Below are 21,544 nucleotides of genomic sequence, written 5' to 3'. Positions count from 1 at the left end.
ATTTCAGATCCAAACAAGCTAATGCCACTTTCTTTACACGTGCTTTAGTTATTGAACAGCACACACAACAAGCAGTCACTCACACATACCCAGGGCAAGAAAGCACAAGGGGGCCCCAAATTTGACCAGAGTCAGCTTGGTCTACACCCCTTCTCTAACATATGTCGGGATTGAAAACCTTAGACAAGCCTTGATGGTAACCGCATCAGCTCCCTGTTTCAATGTCCTTGCTGTGTCTTATACTAACCAGCAAAACTAGTCTTCTAGTCTGGTTCAAAATATTTTCTTTCTGTTAAGGCACTTTCCAGCACAGACAGATCGACACTGACAGCTCTTACTAAACAGGGAAACTCTGTAGAAGAACTTGATGTCCTAGCCAAAGAATTTGGGAAGATTCTTAAGTTGTAAAGTGGTCTTTACACTAAAATATTCTGCAGAGAAGGGGATAAGGGAGAGAGAGCTTGGGTGTTCTCTAGCAATTTCTAAGCACATGGCTGGGAGAAAATAAAATTAGTGCGAGCAACTATAACACGTTACTTCCATTTACTAATGTTAACAGATGGTGATGTGAATTTTCTTAAAGTTCAGTTAGAGTTTACCAGGAGACTCAAGACTGTAACCATGGGACTAGAAATGCCAGGCTGGTCCTGTGTGTCATTTCTCTGAGACTGAGATAATAAAACCCTCCCCTCTCCTGTATAAATTACAGTACTCTCCCCTCCACAGTGAACTGAAACCCATTGAGGAGAGTGGGGACATAGCCAAAATGAACTAGTTAAGTCTTCCAATTAGAGGTCAATTTTAGTATTTATTTAAAAAATGTGGGTGGGGTGGTCTGACTTTTTTTTTGGCATCGGTATGTATGACTAGCAGTCTAGGTTGTTAAGTTTCCAAGCAGGAATGAGTTTAAAATGCATGGATTCTATTATGTGTACAATTTAATCACAAGGTATTTAAAATAGACATTTCCATCTAAAATCCAATCAGAAATCAACACAGTTCCTCAGGCGTTAGATGATCATCTCGATTTTGCATTTGTAAACTGGGAGAAATAAATGTGACTTGTGGATACCAAGAGGTCAAGTACGGCTCCTCAAATATTTTTCTTACAAAATGACGGATTTATTAGACAAATAAGTAGCCTGGCTGATGCAAAACCCCCAGTGATTGAATTTTGACGTTAAGTCAACAACAACTCGAACTACATCAGTGCTTCAAGATTTAGTTATGATGGTAGAGATTACTGAACAAATAAGAGCCAGAAATGAATACAGATTTCCGAGGAGCTGCCCCTAGCACTCTCTTCTTGACATTCTCCTCCATATGCTCCCCCTGTTCATATTGTATTATAATTAAAGGACTTGCCTATGTCTCACGATTGGAAAGGAACTTTAAAATAATTAGGCATGCTTTTCTGTTTAAAAAAAAAAAAGCAGCCTCAGAGAGAAAGCCAATTGAGTTTCATAATAAATTCCTTCCTGGCCTGAAAGTCACCCACAATTATATTGGAGGGAGAATGCATGGTGTTTCTCTTCCTTCCTTCTTTCTTTCCTTCCTTCCTTCCTTTCTTTCTTTTTTCCTTCGTCTCTCTCTCTCTCTCTAGCTCTCTCTCTCTCTCTCTCTCTCTCTCTCTCTCTCTCTCTCTCTCTCTCTCTCTCTCTCTCTCTCTCTCTCTCTCTCTCTCTCTCTCTTCCTCCCTCCTTCCTTCCCTCCCTCCCTCCCTGTCTCCTCCCCCTTTCCTTTTCCATTCAGTTTTGGTCACATACTCTCACTTCTGTCCCTAATAATACAAAACACATACTTCTGTCTAGTTTGAGGACTTGGGCTATGTTAGCATCCAATTTGAAGATTAGGACCCACTGGTAAATAATTAGATTACCTACACAGTTTTAGGAGTATGTAAGATTTCACTTCTCCAGTGTCAATAGCTGCACGCACATGCATGCGCTGACCGTGGTGCTGAAATTGTAACAATGTCTTAGGAAGCTCAGGCACCTCTCAGGAAGATTTGGAGGAATTATTATCCATGTTTCTTCTGAAAGAAACCTTATATAATTGAGACTACATTTAAAAATATATCAGTTTTCTTCTGGCATGTTCATGGATAAGGAGACTAATCTGTTCTTGGTGTGAAAAAATCTGTCTTTTATTTATTTTATATATATTGTAGAAGGAGGGTGACTCAGTTTCCCCTTGTGTCCTGTTGGTCCCAACAAGTATACATTCTTTCTGCTTTCTTCTTTTTCTGATTTCTCCTTCTCTTATGGCATGATTCTTGTTATTGCCTCTAGTTTTTGGAGCTTCTCATTGTATAGAGACAAAACTACATTTGATTTTAAGGCTTTGTCTTATTAAGGGCTTTAAGATAACTTGTTTTTGTAACCAGAATTTTGCTTTCTAGGTGGCCCATCTCAGACCACTACAGGCAACAAACTTGAGCCAGATCTTTATTTAAATGCAGTGATAGTTCCACTCTGGAAAATAAATCACTCATCCGGGCTTCTCTCCCAGTTTGTCATATTCTCTTCCCGTACAAGCCTACCTCCCTAAACTGCACATATATTTTCACTATCCTGGACTTTAAAAATCAACCATGCAAGGTGACTTCCCTGGAAACTACACCTAGTAACTTAAAAATCAACCTGCACTAGCAATAGAATCTACTGCAAAGGAACACATGATAGATTGCTGCCCCTTGTTGCTCCCAGGATTAGATAATAACTTGTAACAAATGAAACCTTGCTATTAGGAAGGAGGATGTGCTCTTTCAAAAACAAACAGCAAACAAACAAAAAACTGAATAGCATCCTGTTCTCCAAAATACTTCTGTTTACAGTTGCCTGAACTCATGTCTAGATTTTTATTTCAATATGCTCTTTAGGATGCAAAATTCCTGTCAAATTAAAGAGTACTCGTGTCTTGCCCGCTTCCAGCAAATCACCGCAGCACCTAATAAATCCAGCTGGGGTTCCTTCCACGGCCTGATGCTGCTGAAATCATTATTGTCCTGCCTTGTTTCATGTCAGAGGCCTCTTTGCCTCATCTGTCATGAAACCAATTTCACTTTATTTACATCCATTTGCTAGTTTAATTACTGTGCTGATGAATAGCCTGAAGGAATTAAGTTACGAGTCTTTGGAAACCAAAAGCGACAGATATATGGGCTACCTTTTAACTACAGGGAAAGAAATAAAGGCTAGTGGCTTGCACCAAAATTTAAAGATAAAAAGTGTTTCTCCCTACCAAGCTACTCTTGAAATCTAGGATGATCCATCTTCATGTATTCAACATCTCCTGGATAAAAGTATGCTTTAGAATTCTTCATATTTACAGACTGACTTCAGTTTTGTATAATAGAATTCTCCATTTTTAAATATACCATCCCCTTTTCTTTTTTACTGAGTCACTTATGATTTCCCAGCCAAACCAAACAACCTAAAGAAGTGGAATATTTATTAAAGGCAGATAGCAATGTTAACCTTTCCCTGTATCTAAGATAGATAGATGCCTTTATGAGAACTGTAAAACTCATTACCTCCAATCTAACACATAAACAATGTACTACACCTGAATTGTACCTACTGTAATAGCACTAAGATAATTTTTGTTTCTTATAATTAAACAGTATTTTACCCTTGCCTTTAATGTTCTTTTACATCTTGAGTAAGAACATTCTTCTACCTTTCTTCTTTACACATTCAACATAATAGAATGTTGGGAGTATATATGCTAATGATGAGGTCTTATGATGTATGTGAAAGATTTGCTCTCAAGTGTATGTAAGAAATTGAGTATTTATTCACACATACACACTTAAAATATAAGATCAATAAAATTTTAGTCACTCCATATAATACTAATTAACTTCTGCAATATAAGCTTATTAATCATGGGAATATTTAAAAAAGAAGACATTTTCAATGGTATTTATTCCAGATTATATCACTTATTGTAGATTTTAAAATAGAAAATTGGTAACTTTTCATGTTATTTATCATCACCATCAATGAAAACAACAAATACACCCAAATTGACTTTTGATTTTATATTTACTCTAGTCTCAGTTAGGAGTGAACACAGGGAAAAGTTAAGTTTTAAATTTATCTGAATTATTTTTCTTCCAGTGCTCTGTCTCTAGTATAGTTTCTAACCTTTTTAAAATTAATAATAATCATTTGATTTATTTAAGAATTATTTTTGGATATATGATAGACATATTCATCACTTAGCAAAATTTTAATTTTCTTCTGATAGCGCTTAGCAAATGCATAGCATTTACAGTTTCTCCATGTTGAGTAGAGTTATTTCTAAAGTTGTACAACTTTTTAAACTACGTATTTAATTGAAACTTACTTCAAACATTGGAAGGTAAGAGATATTTCAAAGCAGAAATGAGAGAGGTGAGTTCTTTTAAAATGTTGTTTTTTAATGTCTTTCCCACCTGGATATTCTGCAGTTTAATTTATTATAAAGTCAGCTTAGAGGAAGTGGCAAAAATGTAAGTGTGCTACACTTCCTGTCAGAGCAACTAGAGGTGGTTAAAAAAAACACCTATTGCCCATGCAGATATATATTAATGTATTACATATTCATTATAAATCCCCAGACACTCCCCTCCATGCCTTTCTGTGTCCCTATAATAAGCATTTCCCCCTGCTCCTCCCTCCGTTTTAATAAAATCCATCTATAAAACAGCACATATCACAGAAAGTTTTTCTGTGCCTAGAGAGTCTTGTCTATAAAAGTTGTTAAATAAAGGAACCCTAGACAGGACCCGTGAGGCAAACATTTCTTCTATTCGGTATACCCAGACACAATACTAATTCCTTGGTAAACATTTGGGAACAGTCTTCCACTTAATACAAAGGAAGGCTGCATTGATTTTTTTAATATCTATTTTATTCCTTTTTGTAAATAAAAGTAACTGGAAGGGATATTTAAATGCTCTCTGGACCCCTCTCCCCCTCCCCCATCTCTCTCATGCCCCCCCTTTCCAAGGGCTTCCCCTCCTTCTCCAGCTCCTTTTGATTAATAGATCCATGTGGCTAACGGCCTGACATATGGTGTGCGAAGCAGCTTGAGATGGTACCTTAGGCATCCCCTACGGCCATTAACATATTAGGGGCTTATGTGCAGTCAGACCTCATTGAGAACCAGCATTTGCAGAAAGGCTGCACCCCAGAGCTGTTTGATAGAGAGTTTCAATAATGTACCACTCTTCCACTTTAGGGGAGTAGCTGCTGGTGCTGAAACACTGAGACGGAATTGAATGAAATTTAGAAATAAGATTCAGTTACATTCAGCAACAACTGAAGGAAAAAAAAAAAAAAAACAACTGTGGTTACCTCTGTTTGTCTACGGATATGCACGTGGAGGCTCAGCTCACAAACAGGCACAGCTCCTGTGTACCACATCAGCAAACAGCCTATGTCACCTGCCTGGATTTATTTTGTTTAAAGATTTATTTTGTGTAAAGTCTTCTTTATACCCAGAATACTATCAATAAAGTACCAGCACAGTTACTAATAGATATTCTTCAAAAGCAAAAACAAAACCACTTAATTTTAAAGGGAGACTTTATTCTCAATCTTGTGGCTTGATATTTTTTTTTCCTAGTAGAAGAAATCAAACGCAATTTTACAACTGTAGCCCTTAAAAAGAAAAACAGGAAGAAAAATAATAAAAATGTAACTTCAAAAGATGTATTCATATTTTAAATACATTTATTTTAAAAATAAATAAATCAAATCCTTAGAAAAATAACCTATCTTCCTAAGAAAAAAATCTCAAAGTTTACTAACTAAAAGTCTCGACAAGAACTCGAGAAGGTGGAACAAACCCTGAGAGTTCGAATATATAAATTTTGGGTGAGGGAGATATTATTAGAAATCAAAGGAATCATCTCATTCGAGCTTATTTGATTCACTTTAACCTTAGAACTGAAACTTGAAATTCACTTTGCCCGCGTTCCTGCCCTTCCAGCCTCCTGCTGAGAAGCCACTGCACCCCTTTTGAACTACATTCTTGCTGTTTGCTTGGCAAATAAATACTGTTCCGCCCTATTAAACCTTTTAGGTAGTTTTCATCTCTGGATTTCTCAAATACAGAGTTAATAAGGCAATGCTTTGATGCTGTTTTACTTTCAAACTATAGCCCCGAGGCGTTAAAAACCACAAAAGGTAACCGAGAAAGCAAATTGCCAGGAGCAAGGCGCACCCTCCCTTTCAAAATTGCTGGGACCGTAGCCTAAAACGGTCCGGTTTTAGTGAAGAACCTGGTTTCTCTCGGCAGCCCCCGGGGTTTTGTTCCGGTGCCACTCAACCAAGGGACTCAACAGAGAACAAGCATGTTTAAGTTTAGAAGCCTGGGAATTTCTAGGAGGAAGGTAGAGATGGGTGGTAGAGGCCGAAATGCTTTCCCTAAGTTGATGTTGGCAAACAAGTGTCAGATAGAAGGTAAAGATCAGGAATTGGCAATGAGTTTAAGGAACCAGTAATGGAACTTCTGCATGAGGCGTGGCAGTGTGCGCTCGAGACTGCTGGCCGCACTTAAACTCACTTCAAATCCAGCCACCAAGATTACTCTTTGGGAAGACTCTAGCTTAGCGTACAGTTAGCTGTTCCTGGCTTTTCCCAGTCCTAAAACCTCCCCCTCCCCTACATGAGATTCTTTACTTTAATATAGGCAAATAAAAAACTGAAACGTATCTGTTTTGTTTAAAACTGGGATGAAAAGCGCTGGCCGCTCAAAGGCAGCACATTCTAAGTGGATTTGAGAAGAAAGATAAGCCTGGTCGAAACACCTCTGGACCGTGTCAAAGGCACCCTACCTGCCTTTTTGAATACCTACATTTCCATTGCTAAAACACAATGCATATTAAGATTCTCCGCAGCCCAGGACGCCAGTTCCCAAACCAGTGAGCTTCTCAGTGAGCCTCACATTTAGCGTCTCTTTTTTTCTTTTTTTTATCACAACGATTTGGTAAAGTCGCATAGATGATCAAAATTAACATAAATCATTATTAGTTATTAGGATTTGCTCTAAATTACACTGTGAATACCGCACCAGCCCCATCTGCCGCCCCTGCTCTCTCAGCAATAGATTGCAGATAAAATAAATGTCCTTACCCCATTAGAAGGTTCCTGTCTCTGTAGCCAAAAGCCAAACAAAAGCAATAAATACCAGCCTTTTTCTCTCCACTATTCAGCTGTGACTCTTTTCATCAGCTCTTCCACTGGAAAAGCTCAATAGCTGCCTGAAAATATTGCATTTTATATCACCAAAGGGCGATTAATATTGCATTAACTGTATTTAACATTTTTTAAGCGCGAGTAATCTACAATGAGTTAGTTTCTGTTAGTAAGTACAGGGGCATCAGAACTCCTGCAGACCACTTAAGATAGCCTTATGAACGGATTATTTATCTCACACGTTGTAATTTTTTTTTTTTTTTTAATAATGTAAGGGTGTGCCGTGCGATGTTTGAAGTAGAAGAAGCCGTGCTAATGGCCTGCTTAAAGTATTCCGACACTGTCTGGAGACGGTCAGGTCTCTGCCTTCATTAAATGTTTATTGTCAACACTTGGCAGGGGCGGGAGGGGGGGGAGAAGAGACCTGTGCAAGTGAATTTCCGCGGCTGGAAATTGTCAACGTTTTGTTTCATTCTGATTCACGTCTATGCAAGTTTGTATACACTGTGCTGTGCTGAGGGTAGGCGTCGGAGTTATTAAACAAACTTTCGCTTGTAATTCGTTTTACTCGGTAAATGCGCAGTCTCTTTCTTCTCCATCCCTCCTTTTGCCAACTCTGCCAGTCCCTTCCGCTTCCCTTCACCGCTCCCTTCGACCCTCTCTTTCTCTAAATTTCCCGGTAGCCACCTCCTACGGGGACAGGGGCGCACTTCCTCATTCCACCGGGGGATCGGAGTGAGAACGCAAGGGCTTTGCCAGCTTCTCTCAGACCTAAGATTGTCCACTTTGATTTAAGATTTCACCGAATTCTGATGGTCGAAAACCTTAACAGCCCAATCCTTTCGCTCAGGTATAAATCTTCCCTGGTCTAATAATTCGCCCCCGTAGTAGGGCATCGGTCAAGCTGCGTCTTGGCAAAAAGACAAAAGCCTAAGTCAGGTCCTATTCATCCAATTCTTTAAAAAAATAAATAGATAAATAACAACAAAACAAAAAACATACAAAACCAGTTTTGAAACTTCTGCATCTAAGCTGACTTTTGACTTAGGCAACTTGGGATGTCGGGAGAGTATTTTTAACCATTATGAGATTTGAGTCTTCTCCCTTTTCACTCAGACCAAATCCTCAAGGCACTTAGGAGAGGGACTCGACCTCTGACAGCGCCTAATTTTGAAAACCGGAACCGCAGCTGACTCCCGGAGGGGCCCTGGGCGCGTTCAGTGCGCATGTGCGGACTCTGCTCCCTCCCCCGCCGCGCTCCACGCGCTCAGAGTCCGCCCGGACTCGCCCCCGCCGCCGCAGTCCCCACTCGGTGGCCACCTCTGCGCACGCGCGCGGGTTGCCTTGGCCTTGGGCATTTAACCCACTCGTGTCCTGCGGTGCCTGGCTGCATGCTGACCCGGACCGGGGAAGTGTTGGCTGTTCGGCCGTCCTTTCATGGCTGCCGCTGCTAGCTGCTGGAAACCTAGGGGCCAGGGGTCTCTAGGCTGGCGGGTGGAGGCAAACACACAGTGCCTACTACGGTCACTTGGCTATAGACGCAAGAGCCGCGCATTTGGTGGCTCTGGGACCCCCGCGTGGGTGGGTGTTGCAAGGGAAAGTTAGAAGCTCTCATGGGTGGGGGTAGGGGGACCCCACCCTGCTGAAAATATGACCCAGTTACTCTGGTTTGGAACTGCACCTACCGGCCCTGTAGTGAAAAGTTTGGCAGGTGAGGTGGGTGGGCTGCAAAAGGCAGCTGCAGAGGAGCAGGCAGCCCCGCCAGCTGTTTCTGCAGTCATCCGGAGTTGGAGGAGCGCTCGGACGGCCAGCGCCACCCTCCGCACCAGCCGGTTTTCATGGATGGAGTCACCCAAGGCTGTTTCCCATCAAGCTGACTTGACAACAATTAAGAAAGTTTTTAATTAGCTTCTTGTTATCATTCATTTTTATTAATTTCCAGAACTCTCAGGCCATGAATTATTCAGAGAGCAAGGCAACCCGAGTGGGGTGGCCGCGCGTCCGCATCGCACGTGCCCGGCTGGACTGCGGCCGTGCTGCGCGCCTGAAGTCGCAGAGGCGCGAAGGTTTGATCAAATATTAAATAACGTAATTATTGCGACAAGGCTTATCTCGCAGGTGAAAAAGAGGCCCCCGCGAGAACTTGATTTCAGCTGCTTTTTAAAAAAAAAAATCAATTAAGCTGGTGGCCTCCTTTGAAACAGCCCACGAGGATTGTGTGGCTCTTCTGGTGTGGCTAAGACTGGTGTCGCAATGAAAGCGATGGCAGAACATTATCCAGTATAATTGTGGTCGTCACCTCCCCTCTGGCCATCAAAACCCTTAGAATAAGGTTGGGAACACTGGTTTTAGCCAGTCAAAAGCTCCTATTTATACTTGAAGCACTAAATAAGGAAAGCCCACCCACTTGCAAGATGGAACAGGGGTGTTTGGGCAGGTGACACTCCAGTGGAGAGGCCAGGGAAAAAGGTGAATCTCAGCCTGGGACTTACCTTCAGAGTCGTGCTCTGGGTTCTCTTTCTGCAAGACCAAGTGTAAGAACTGGACCCACGCAATTTTATTATCCCAAGAAAGTAAAAACCGATACAATCACGGCAGTGGGTGCCTACGGTTTATTTAACAGCTTATATTTGAAGTTGAGAGTGATTTCAGAACACGCATTGGACAAAAATCTATCTAAAAGTTAGCTGATGGATGCTGAGGGCATCCTTTCTTAGACCTACAGAAAAAAACAGAACCCAAGGAAGAGTTCGGAAAGCAATTTAAGAGGAAAGTAGCATAACTGTGGCGGGTGCATTTAATGCCTATTTCTCTCTTTCTCTTTCCTGTTCTGCTGCTGCGTGTCTTGAGAATCTAAAACAGAACCAGAGCCTAGTTCTCCTAACCCTCTGAAACTTGTGTTCTTTAGAGGAGTTCAGAATCACACACTTTTATTTCCACCCACTAGCAGATCCAGGAGAAATCCCCTTACTGTGAATTCCAGACTTTCGGAACCAGAGAACTTTGAAAACCAAAACTACCACAGATCAGCAAACCGTTGCCATCTCTTCGGGAGTTTTGTTTTAAATTTTCCGTGGGCTGAGAGTTAAAGGAGACATAGAAGAGTCATATCATTCCTTCCTGCGGTATACACATCCCCTCACCAGAAAGCAAAACTTCTGTTTTGTTTTGTTTTGCACAGTTTCCTACTACATAAAATAGGAAACCCTGCAAAGCAATGCATTTTCATGAAGTTTTATTAACATAATAGTCTCTTTTTTTGTACTGGGCAAGGATTTACTTAATACAAAACAAATGCTTAAATTCTTAATACATACATTATCCATCATTATATAATACAAATGTATTTGCCTGCAACATTTCTGTTTGAGCAGATTATTAGAAAAACAACCTTTGTAAATCTTTTTATTTGTTCATTCCTGGATCTCCAACAATGAAATCTGGTCATACTTTTCTATAAAATAATGTGTTCTTTTACAAATGTATTTTATTAGAAACTCTGATGATATTTCAAGTCAATAACAGAAACAAATCAATTTTGATGGAAGAGATCTATTTTTAAAAATACCTCTAGCGCTTTTTAAAATATTAACAACTGTTTTAAAATCACACCTTTTTAAAATGCACTGTTCTTTTCTGAACAACACCTTTCTTTCACAGATATGCCGGTGAAATTAAAAAGATTTGGCGAAAATAGGATGACTTCAGAGGATACAGTCCCAACTACCAAGAACGGTTGTCCATTTGGCATTTGATCTAGTACCAGGTCACCAAAAATAGAGAATCTCTTCTCAATCTGAAGCATTAAGTGGTATGCAAAATGTTCCAAGAGAAGCATTTGACAAGTTATCTGGACAAATCAAAGGATAATTTTAAAATTTATTAACTGTCAACGAAAAGTCATTCAGTTACAACATTTTTTAGAAGTGTCTTTAGAGTAGAACAGCACATTCAAAACCCAGATGCCTGCATCCCTGATTCAACCTAAATGCTTTTCAGGTGCCTGGCTATTTACAACTTTCCATCACCACTCCAAATCGAGTGCTGTGGCTTAAGAGTTTCTGTAACTAAAATTAAAACACTGATAAAAATGGGCAAGTAATCCATTTTACTCGGAGCACCAGTTTTCTGAAAGTTAATTCTGATTTAGAGAAAACAAAAACAAAAATCTATCTCATCCTTCCGCTTCTTTTGATGTCCCCTTATTCCCCCTTCTTGTTTGTTGTTAATTTGTTTGGTTAAGGGTTTGTTTGGTTTGGTTTGGTGTTTTTGGTTGTCTTGTCTCATTTGTTGAACAGCTCTACCAGCACTTGGCTCAATGTAAACACAAAAATGCACCCGAACCATAAAACTGCTCTTCTTTCAGTTATGTTTTATTTGTAAGTGTACTGGGACACATCTCCCTGTTGTATGTTGGCGCACAGAAATGGTTCTGATAGAAGGGGGGGGGGGCAATAGAGCAAAGACACAACCAAGGAGAAAGCTCTGCAGACACAACATGGACAGGAGCGGCAGTCAGTGAGACATTGCAGGATTAACACTGGCAGTTTGTAACCACTGTGTGAGCCTGTGCACGAAAGAAAATATTTACAATAATGCTGTGTTCTCAGTGGAAACAGGCAGTAGACTGTGAAATCACACTATCCACAAAACGGTCTACCAGAAAGCTAGCCCAGTTTAGTGCTCAGTTTCAAATGCATAGAATGTTTGTGCTGCAAACAATGATATACAACATAATTAAAACAACGCCTAACCAGAGTAAGACCTAATCGTATTTCTTTCTGCACCTCTCGAATCATGCATGATTTCAGTCTTGTTAAACAGTAGTGTTTCCCCCTCATTTGTTCTGTGGTCACCTTTAGTTAAGGTTAAAGGATAGTAACAAACCATCTCCACGTGAGATCCAAACAGTATCTTGTACACAAAGCAGGCATTTCACCAAACCACCTTCAACTGTCTCTTTTTTTTTTTTTTTTGAAATCCATCAGCAGCTTGGGTTGTTAGTATGAAATACCATATATGTTTTCTATTTTGGAAACTCATAGTGCAAACTAAAGTTTTTGCAACTCAACATTTATCCCCAGTACTAAATGACCCTGAATAACAACAACAAGAAGGAAACAAGTGTCTTGCTTTCCCCAGGGAAGTGCAGACCTATTTCAGACAAATAAATTGAGGGGGTGGGGGGCTTTATATCTTTAAAGTCTTCCTCTCGTCTGGGATTGTGGGTGATTTTTCTTACAGCCAACTTCTGCCCCCAAATGAAAGCAGAAACTTCTCAGCTTTTCAACAACTTCATGTTCTCCCAGAGGCAGAGAAAGAGGGCCTAGAAGAGTAGGCTGAGTCTTACTCAGGGGAGAAAACTAAAAATGGAAGTTCCTCTCCTAAGACTTTCACCCTATCATTCCATTTAAATTAATAGCAAGGAATGTCAACTCAGCAGATAGTTTAAATCCGGAATGAAAAAACAAAGGGCCGGCTAAGGTAAAGTTCTATAAGTGGGGTTGAGAGAAAAAAAAATATTTTCAGATAATCTGTTCATGGATACATGAACAAAAATGAAAAAGAAGAAAATCATAATGTAGTTGTTATCATGTAATTATCCCAGAATAAAACACTTATTTCAGAGACCTTAATTTCTGTCTTTCAGACTCTCATTGCCTAAGGATCCTCACCTGGCCAAGAACAGGCCCCAGGACTTTGGCATCCGCCTCCTGGAAAGGAAGGTTCAGTTTATACAACCAGCCAGTCTCCCAACTCCTTTCAGCTAAGCTCCAGAGCCTTCCTGAGCTGGGGCAAAGCCTTGGAATCTCTTTGGAAAGGGAAATAAATCTAAGAGGGTATGGATGTGAGGATGTCAAATTTCAGAAGGGAAAATTAAACACAGAACAACTAGCTTCCTATCCGGAATTCCATGCTCCAGTTTGCTTGGTTTTCACTTATGACTCACTTGTGAGTTGGGGCGGTGGTAGAAATGATATTGCTCTTTTCTCTTCCTTTGAGGGTAAATGAAGTTGCACAACACTGCTCCCCGGACTTAAATTCCTAAAGCATCTTTCTTTGACATTTTCCCCTTCTTTATTTGTCTAGGGTTTTATATTTTGTTTTGTTTTTGGTGGCGGTTGGTAGTTTTGTCTTTGTACATAGTTCCTTGGTCCCCAGATGATTTTGATAAGTGTCTCTGGTCAAGAAAACGGTCCATCCCCGGTTCTTCCCCCATCTTTCCCCCCCACCCTAGTCCCCAGAACCATCCTGCTCCTCAAAACCCCCCGGCTCTAGTCTGTGCTCTCCTTCCCCCCACGCCGTGCTCACCCAAATGCCTCCCAATTCTCTCCTACCATCCCATCTTTCTCCACATCCAACACCCCTGTCCTCTAGGCTGGGGAACGGTTGGGGCAGGGTGCAGAGTGGGGCTGAGGAAAGGGCGAGAAAAGGGACTCCCCAAATGCAGGCAGGATAACGGACACTCTAAATGAGGGGAAGTAGGCCAGAGGAGAAGAAACGCACCCCTCAGCTCCCCAGTCTGCCCCACCCGGCACCTCACACCCTCCTCAGTAAGTGGCAGAGAATTTCATCCGCTTCTGCTTCTGTCTCTGGTTGCAAAACCACACCCGCACCACGTTCTTTTTGAGGTCCAGTTTCTCGGCGATGGCGGCGATCTTCTCCGACGAGGGCCGGGGTTGTACCGCAAAGTAGGCCTCGAGGGAGCGCTTCTCCGGCGCGGCGATGGAAGTCCGCTTGCGCTTCTTCTCGCCGCCGTTGAAGAGCTCGGGCTTGTTCATTTTCTCACGCTGGGCGCCCTCGGCCTCCTCCAGCCACGCCTGCAGGATGGGCTTGAGCGCGATCATGTTGTTGTGCGAGAGCGTGAGCGACTCGAACCTGCAGATGGTGCTCTGGCTGAGCGAGCCCACGCCCGGGATCTTGAGGTTGGCCAGCGCCGAGCCCACGTCGGCCTGCGTCACGCCCAGCTTGATGCGCCGCTGCTTGAAGCGCTCGGCGAACGCCTCGAGCTCGCGCGGGTCCGTGTCCGAGTCGCAGATGGACGCCAGGCCCGCCGCGCCCACCACCGCCGCCGCCGCCGACGCGGCCGCCACCTGCCCGGCCGCCGCCGCCGCCGCCGCCGCCGCCGCGCCGTGGTGTGCGGCCGCGGCCACCAGCCCCGGGTGCGGCAGCCCGGACGGCATGTTCATGGCGGCCGCGGCCGCCGGGTGCGACAGGTGGCCCAGGCCGTGCATGTGCGGGTGCGGGTGCGCCGAGCCGCCCAAGAGCCCGCCGCCCGGGCCGCCGCCGCCCCCCGGGCCGCCGCCGCCGCCGCCACCCCCGGGGCCGCCGCCGCCCGGGCCGCCGCCGCCCCCCGGGCCGCCTCCGCCCCCGGGGCCGTCGTGGGCGCCGCCGCCACCGCCCGCCGCGCCCGCGCCCCCCGCGCCGGCCATCAGCGCGAGCGACGGCGACGAGATGTGGTCCAGCAGATCGCCGGGCTCGAGCGCCTGGTGGTGGTGGTGGTGGTGGTGGTGGTGCGCCAGGGGCACGGTGGACGTGGACGTGCAGGGCACGCTGTTCATCGTGTGGTACGTGGCGTCCGGCTTGAAGGGGTGGCTCTTGCCCTGGGACACCGCGATGTCCACGGCCGCCAGCGCCTCGGCCCGCGCCAGCAGCGTCTCGTCCAGGCTGGCGAAGAGGTTGCTCTGCAGCTGCAGGCGACACAAACCAAACCAAAAAAAAAAAAAAAAAGGAAAGAAAAGGGGGAGAAACCACCAAAAAACAAAAACCAAAAAACCCAACAACAACAACAACAAAAACCACACGCACACAAAAACAAACACACACGCCGGAAAAAAAAAGCACAGGCAAAAAGGCAAACACAATGCAACCAAAATAACAACGGGGGTGGGAAGAGCCGGGTGAACGGAGGAGTCGGGGACGCGTTGAGAAGGAGCAGGGGAACACAAGGGGAGGGGACAGGGCAGCAGCGAAGGGCGGAGAAGGAAGGGGACACAGGAAGACATTCCGGGAAAGGGAACGGGAGACGGGGGAAAAAAAGGGCGAAAAGAAGAAGAAAAAGAAGAGATGTAACTCGAAGCTAAGGACCCGTGTTCCACACCCGAGCGAGCCTAGAGATCGCCTTGTGCAGGCGTGAAATTAACAGAGGAAGTGGAGCAAAGTCGAGAGTCACGGCCCCAGAGCTGCCCCGCGGGTCGCGGGCGCTGGACAGAGGCACGGGCAGACGGACCACGACCTTAAGCGCCCCTGGACACACGTGCCTCACAGCGGGACCCCTCTTAAAAGAAAAGAAATAAAACAAAACTCCGACCCCGGGGCGACACACAGCAGCCCCCCGACATGCAGCACCTCGGAGCGGGGGAGGGGGCGTGCGCGCGGGCGGGCGGGCCGGGGCCGCGGGCGTGGGGGGCGCTTACCGGCGGCGTGGGCAGGCAGGCCCGCCGGATGGCCTCGGAGCTGGAGTGCAGCGACGGGTACTTGTGCTCAGGGAGGGTGGGATGCATGGCAAAGTGAGGCTGCTTGCTGTTCATGGACATCATCTTGACGGCTTGGCATGGAAATTATCCACAAACACTCGCAAAGTCCGCCGCAAAGTGCGCACGCCGGCTCGCCCGGCCTCCCCGCCGAGGCTGCGGCCGCAGCGGCCCGAGGCGGCTCGCACTGGCCTCGCCGCGGGGCTGCCGCCGCCGCCGCCGCCGCCGCCGCCGCCGCTCCCGCCGGCCGCTGCCTCGGACCGCACCGCGCAGAGCGCCCGCGCGCAGGTCTCGCGAGCCCGCTCCTCCAAGAGCTCTAGCCCAGCGCGCCGACGGGATGCACTCCTCTTACACCTGCGCCCCACTTCTCGCGGCCGGCCCGGGGAGCTCTCGCGAGAGCTCGCGGCCCCGCCGCCGCCGCCGCCGCCGCCGCCGCCGCCGCCGCCGCGCTGACAGGCATCAGCTGTCTCCGTCCGTCTGGCGCGCGTTCTCCCTTGGCCGCGGCGCCGTGCTTGGGCGGGCGGGCGGGCGGGCGGGCGAGCGAGCGCGCGCGCGCTCGTCGAGCCGCCACCGGCAGCGCGTGGGAGCCGCTCTTATAGTGACCACCAGCAAGGACAAGGCAGGTGATGCACCTGTAGCTGGCCAGGCATGCGCACTGCACGCCTCACCTTTTCCACCGCGGGTCTGCAAAGATCAGAGAGGCCCCAGCTATTGTCTAAGGGTAGGCATCTTTTGGAGGAAGACGGAGGATGCACGCACTCATCCATGTGTGTGCGTGTGCGTGTGTGTGTGCGTGGTGTGTGTGTGTGTGTGTGATTTCCTCCCACCCTGTCGCATACCCAGAATATATGCGCATTATTTAGGCACACCTCCACGACTGGGTGCCTAACAAGCTGTTATATAATGTATACAGAGAAGCATTTGGATGTTAAATTATGCCCGTGCATTCCTCTGTATGTGGTGAAAAATAACAACACAGAAACGCGATGCGAAAGACGCTGTCTTTATGCTGCAGAACTTGTTTCTTTCATGGTTTATAAATAGGCTCTTGGAGAATAATAGCCGTGACAGACAGTTGTTTGAAGCAGTCAGACGCTATTGATTTCCCCGTAATTTAATTTCTCTGCATACTTTGTTGTTGTTGTGAATATAACTGTGTCAGGCACCACCAGTGACAGTCACTTAGGAGCCACAAGGAGCCTGTGCTTTCTACTTGGGAAAGGCTGTTGAAATGAAATTGTGCGTTTCTCTTATTGTTTGTCTCCTTTCACCGTGTACAAACTCACTTTTCAAAGCAGCGCTAGGTGATCTGAGGCTTCTTGTCATCAAAAGGGAAAAATAGTTAACAGGGTGTAGCCGAGGATCTTTTCCTCTCCGGTCACACACACACACACACACACACACACACACACACACACAGACACGCGCGCGCGCCCACACACACACACACACACACACACACACACACACACACACACACACTTTTTGCTGGAAACTCCAGGAAAAGAAAATCACTCCAGAGAAGGGAGAATGAGATGTTGAAAAGGGGACTTTCTTTTGCATCGTTTTGGCCCCTGGCGTTTTATCTCTGCTTGCTTATATTGTTTTTCTTTCCCAGGATACCGGATGAAGCTAACTTATAGGAGATTGTAATTCAAAATATTAATTCAAATCAGATTGGAGGAACTGGTACCTGTCTGGTCTAGCCTTTAATAATAATAATAATAATAATAATAAGAAGAAGAAGAAGAAGAAGAAGAAGAAGAAGACTGTGAAATCAGACCTAAGAAGAAATTAATTAACCAACCTGTTATATTTCTCTCATGTAGCAGAAAGATCAAGGGCCTCTCAGGGAAGTCTCAGCTCGGGTGCCTAAGTCCCTAAGGACACAGTTCTTGCCTAGGGTGATAATAACGGTCCAGATGTTATCACATCTGCTAGTGAGAGAGCTTGAGAGAGGCAAGAAACTGCTTATGGGAAGCAGAGATCAGATAAATAATCTTTCAGGTCACTCACATACCAAGGAGGTCTGCGTTTTCACCAAAGGGCAGATCTCACTTCTGTAAACCTGAATCTGTAGTCCAGCAGATTTTATTCTCCTTTGCTTTAAAATGTGTGTGTCTTCAGGATACCCACTCAGGCTATTCAGATTGCAAGAAGAGCCCACAGGCGTCCCTGGCTTTTTCTTTCTTTCCTTTCTGTCCTCCCACCCCCTCCCTCTCTTCCAGCCTGAGAGAGAAGTGAGAAGGATGTTCATTTGCTGGTGCAAGAAGGAGCCACTTCTTCATCCATTATGTGATTCCCCAGGGAGCGCTAAATGCAACTTTATCTCAGCAGGAATGGACCATGAGCGGGATGTCGCTGGAGGGAAAGAGTGAGTCCTCTGGTCCCTGTCCCACCGGGGGGCCGGGCATAATCTAATCTTAACCTAATCCTTTCTGACACCCATTGCAGTGGGTCCCCGTGTTCTCTTGTGGGGTGTAGGACAGAATGCCCTGCCTTCTTAGTAGCAAACTCCAGCAGTCTGGACTCCCAGGTCCCTAGGATATGCTTGCCTCTAGGGACCTTAAATGGTGTAGGACAGACTGAAAGGCAAACAGGTTTGTGGCCAGATGGATCCACTGGGAGGGGGCTGGAGGGCATGGTGTCCTTACCTACCCCAAGCAAACCTCAGTTCACCTTCTGACCCCGCTGGGAGGTGCAATATTCTGAAGTCAGGGATTAACCATCCCAAGACTCCCTTCCTCCCTCACCTCTCTTTGGCAACTGGAGTACTTTTCTTTCTCTGAGTAAGGCCAGACTTCTACCCTGTCCTTTTTGCTGGGACTGGAAATATGGGTCCAATCCAAAGGTCATCTGTGCCTCATTTTGTTTTCCACCGTGACACTTGTAACAAACAGAGATTTACTAAATAATACTTGTACTTAAAGAAGAGATGGGGCCAGGGACAAGAGAAAAAGTCAGGAAGTGCACAACAAGCCAAGGCTGACTGGGGATGGCAACACCTGGGAAGGGGTCTCCTTAGAAGGTTGCACTTGGAACAGAATGTGCTTGCCCTAGGCAGATGCACCCTGCCTGTTCTTTTCATAGTCCCCTGGCCAGCTTCTCCTCTTCCTTCCTTAAACCTTTGCTCAGCCCTGATCTGGGACAGTACAAGGCAGTGGAGCTAAAAGGAGCTGTGATTTACCAGTGTCTGATCTCTAGATGTTTATGATCTATGCACAGGTCTAAGCAACAGGAAGAGGTTATGTGTGCTATAGCTGTAGGATTTGTGATGCCAGATTGACACACAGTAGTACAAAATGATGCTTGGAGAGCCATCCTGCCCCAGGCTGCATACCCTCAGCTCCACGCTACCCTGGGACACTTCCTTAGGAAGGGTCAAAGGAAAGGGTGGTAGGCCTAGGCACTGCCCTCCCATATGCCACTGTTTTGTGTTGCTGGCATGGCAAGGGCTCTAACTAGTTGGCCCCTGCCTGGGTTAATGGTGCCCACATAGGGTCTGTGTCTCGGCATGAATTCTGGGGCAGTTTCCCCCCACCTTCTCGTTTAATGACCAACACAGATTACCGCCAACCCCCTCTCCATCTCATAGCTTTGCATTTTATCAAGAGAGGGTAATGAATGCACAGCTATTGATTTCCAAGGAATTTCTGCCCCCAGGGACAGGGAGTCTATCATCTGGATCAGAGACACATTTCTTTGCCTCATTAATTAATTTTCTCCTCCTCCTTTGGCAGCACCCCTTACAGAACTAGAGAGACACTGGTTAGTTAGAGTGAGGACACACAGAGGACCTGGGCAAAGTGCTGCTCCGTGGGGGAGAACGCTCTTCCTCTTGGCCCCACCCTTCACCCGGGAAGATGAGCATGACCTCTGCTGCCCATCTGGATACTAGCTTGTTCCTTCCAACAGGACGCTGGAAACGGAGTTTCCGGTATAGTCTCCAACTCCGTGGCTTCTCTCCAGGGGGTGACAGTCTATGAACAGGGGAAAGCCCCAGGAAGAGGGTATTTGTGGTGACAGCGGTGGCAGGTGTGGTGGGAGTGACACGGGGAAGTACAGGTCACGCAGGCAGGCGGTGCTGCCCAGACTCTGGGAGTCATGTATCTGCAGGCACTGTCTAATTTAACATGAGACACTTTTCCAGGCTCAGCGAGAGATCAGCGTTCATAGGCAACTCAGAGGCCCAGAGTGCCAGCTTCAAAGGCCAGGCATCACAGCGTGAAGGGCCAGATAGACAGCATGTAGGCTTAGGTAGGGCTGGAGGTGGCCTAGTGGAGGACTCACGTTGACAGTCCCCTGCCTCCTCACTCCAAAGCTGCACTGGGAAGGATTGGTGTGCTCTCAGGACCGCCTCCCCAGGGAGGTGCCTGACCTCTTACAGCTTCCTCCCTGAGCATCTCAGCCTTGCCAGCCCTGCCCAGGGCCAGGACCTTCTCTAGGGTCCCGGGACTCTGGACGGGGCAGGGCCGGCCCAGACCAGGGCTGGCTGGTAACCGTGTCCTGCGTGGTCCACGGGGGCCTAGTGCACCCTTGAGCTGAACCCTGCGATGCCACGTTAGGACTCCAGGCGCATTTCCGGGAAGCCGCTGTCCTTGCTTTCTACCCCCACCCCTCACATTTGCCTCCCTTGGTCTGCCAGGTCCAGGCCTGAGAAGCTTTGGGTCTACCCGGGTCTTTTCCAAGACTCCTCAGTCCGCACTCGGATAGACAGCAGTTAGGACCAAGGGGAGATCTCAAGTAAAACAGAGGGAAAAGCCAAAATTTCTTTTTCTCTCTCCACTCTCTCCTCTCCTCCTCCTCCTCCCCCACCCCCTCCTCCTTTTTCTGGCCATTTAGCTGAGATGCAACTTCCTTTGGGGGCATCTTACTGAATGTGGCCACCCCACCCAAAGGTGACCTGGCAGCAGGATTGGGCATCCCAAGTAAGTTCATTACAGGTCACTGCGCTTAGCGTTGGTTACATTGTATAGAGATTTGTGTCCATTTCCACTCTGATCTCTCATCAAACCCACCTACCTTAGGAAACCCTCCCGGAGAGACCCAAGAGAACACCCCTCACCGGTGCTGGGCCTCCCTGCCTGTCAGTGGACACTGTTACTTTTGCAGGCCAAATGATCACTGTTGTCCGCTGAGCAAGGCCACCGGCCTCTGGGATTTGGGGCCCTGAAGAACAGAGGCTCCACTGCTCCATCTGCGCCCTGCGGGCTCAAGGCTACAGGAGCGCGCTGCTCAGAGAAGGCGCGTCCAGGTCCCCGGGTTAAAAAAACAACGACACACAAACTCGTCCACAGGTACGCTGGCCCCTGACCCCACGCGACACGATGCAAGTTCTGTAGCCTTCCCGTGTCAGACAACCGCTGACCGGCCGCTGGGTCCGGGACACACACTTCCCCTGCTTTCGGGACGCGCTACCGCTACCAGCGAGGACCAGCAGTTCCGCCCAAGGGACATTCTGAGGATGGAGAAGGGCGCGCTCGCCGGCCTCCGCTGGCTCCCCTCGGCCTCCAGAAACGATCCCTCGAGGGTCTGGAAGCCGTGGAGGAAACCGCGAGGCAGCCAGTCCAAGCCCGGGAGTGCAGAGCTGGGTCCTGCCGCCCGGCTCTCCTGCTCGCTGCGCTGCCGCCAGCCGCCCCTCCTTCCCGCCGCCCGCACAAATCAAAGCCCCTTGCGAGGGACTGGGAAATAGTTGCCTTGTCATGTAACACATTGCCCTGATTTATTATAAAATTTTAACGAAATCATGCATATTTTAACAGCCTTTAATCACTGCATGAAAATTTAATTCATGGACTGTAGCGCGTTTAAATAAATGAAGTGTTAATTCATTAGGATTAATTAATTTGTTAAAGGATTGTGTGCAAGGTTAAGGTGGAA

General features: G+C 46.7%; 2 protein-coding genes across 2 annotated transcripts; one reads left to right on the top strand and one right to left on the bottom strand.

Moving 5' to 3' along the window:
- Nucleotides 1–9,788: 9,788 nt before the first annotated feature.
- Pou4f1 (POU class 4 homeobox 1) lies at nt 9,789–15,868 on the bottom strand. The gene is made up of 2 exons (XM_052732530.1): nt 15,608–15,868; nt 9,789–14,881 (listed from the first exon to the last, which is right to left on the bottom strand). Exons 1-2 carry the CDS (start codon nt 15,728–15,730, stop codon nt 13,742–13,744), a joined length of 1,263 nt encoding a protein of 420 aa, XP_052588490.1. The 5' UTR covers nt 15,731–15,868; the 3' UTR covers nt 9,789–13,741.
- Nucleotides 15,869–16,001: 133 nt separating this feature from the next.
- Nucleotides 16,002–21,505, top strand: LOC128107814 (uncharacterized). The gene is made up of 3 exons (XM_052734204.1): nt 16,002–16,385; nt 18,002–18,038; nt 20,962–21,505. The coding sequence occupies exons 1-3, from the start codon at nt 16,002–16,004 to the stop codon at nt 21,354–21,356; spliced, it is 816 nt and encodes a 271-aa protein (XP_052590164.1). The 3' UTR covers nt 21,357–21,505.
- Nucleotides 21,506–21,544: the final 39 nt, after the last annotated feature.

Source organism: Peromyscus californicus, unplaced genomic scaffold (assembly GCF_007827085.1).
Source record: "Peromyscus californicus insignis strain IS unplaced genomic scaffold, ASM782708v3 Scaffold_12__1_contigs__length_115047231, whole genome shotgun sequence".
Taxonomy (NCBI): Eukaryota; Metazoa; Chordata; class Mammalia; order Rodentia; family Cricetidae; genus Peromyscus; species Peromyscus californicus.
Note: the sequence above shows the minus strand (reverse complement) of the source record. Positions and strands in the feature narration are given on the sequence as shown.

Coding starts and splice junctions, on each gene's coding strand:
- Pou4f1 (XM_052732530.1), bottom strand. CDS start 15,730: ATGATGTCCATGAACAGCAAGCAGCCTCACTTTGCCATGCATCCCACC. Junction 14,882..15,607: donor CCTGCCTGCCCACGCCGCCG/GTAAGCGCCCCC, acceptor TGTCGCCTGCAG/CTGCAGAGCAACCTCTTCGC.
- LOC128107814 (XM_052734204.1), top strand. CDS start 16,002: ATGCACTCCTCTTACACCTGCGCCCCACTTCTCGCGGCCGGCCCGGGG. Junction 16,386..18,001: donor GCCCCAGCTATTGTCTAAGG/GTAGGCATCTTT, acceptor TTATCTCAGCAG/GAATGGACCATGAGCGGGAT. Junction 18,039..20,961: donor GATGTCGCTGGAGGGAAAGA/GTGAGTCCTCTG, acceptor ACTCGTCCACAG/GTACGCTGGCCCCTGACCCC.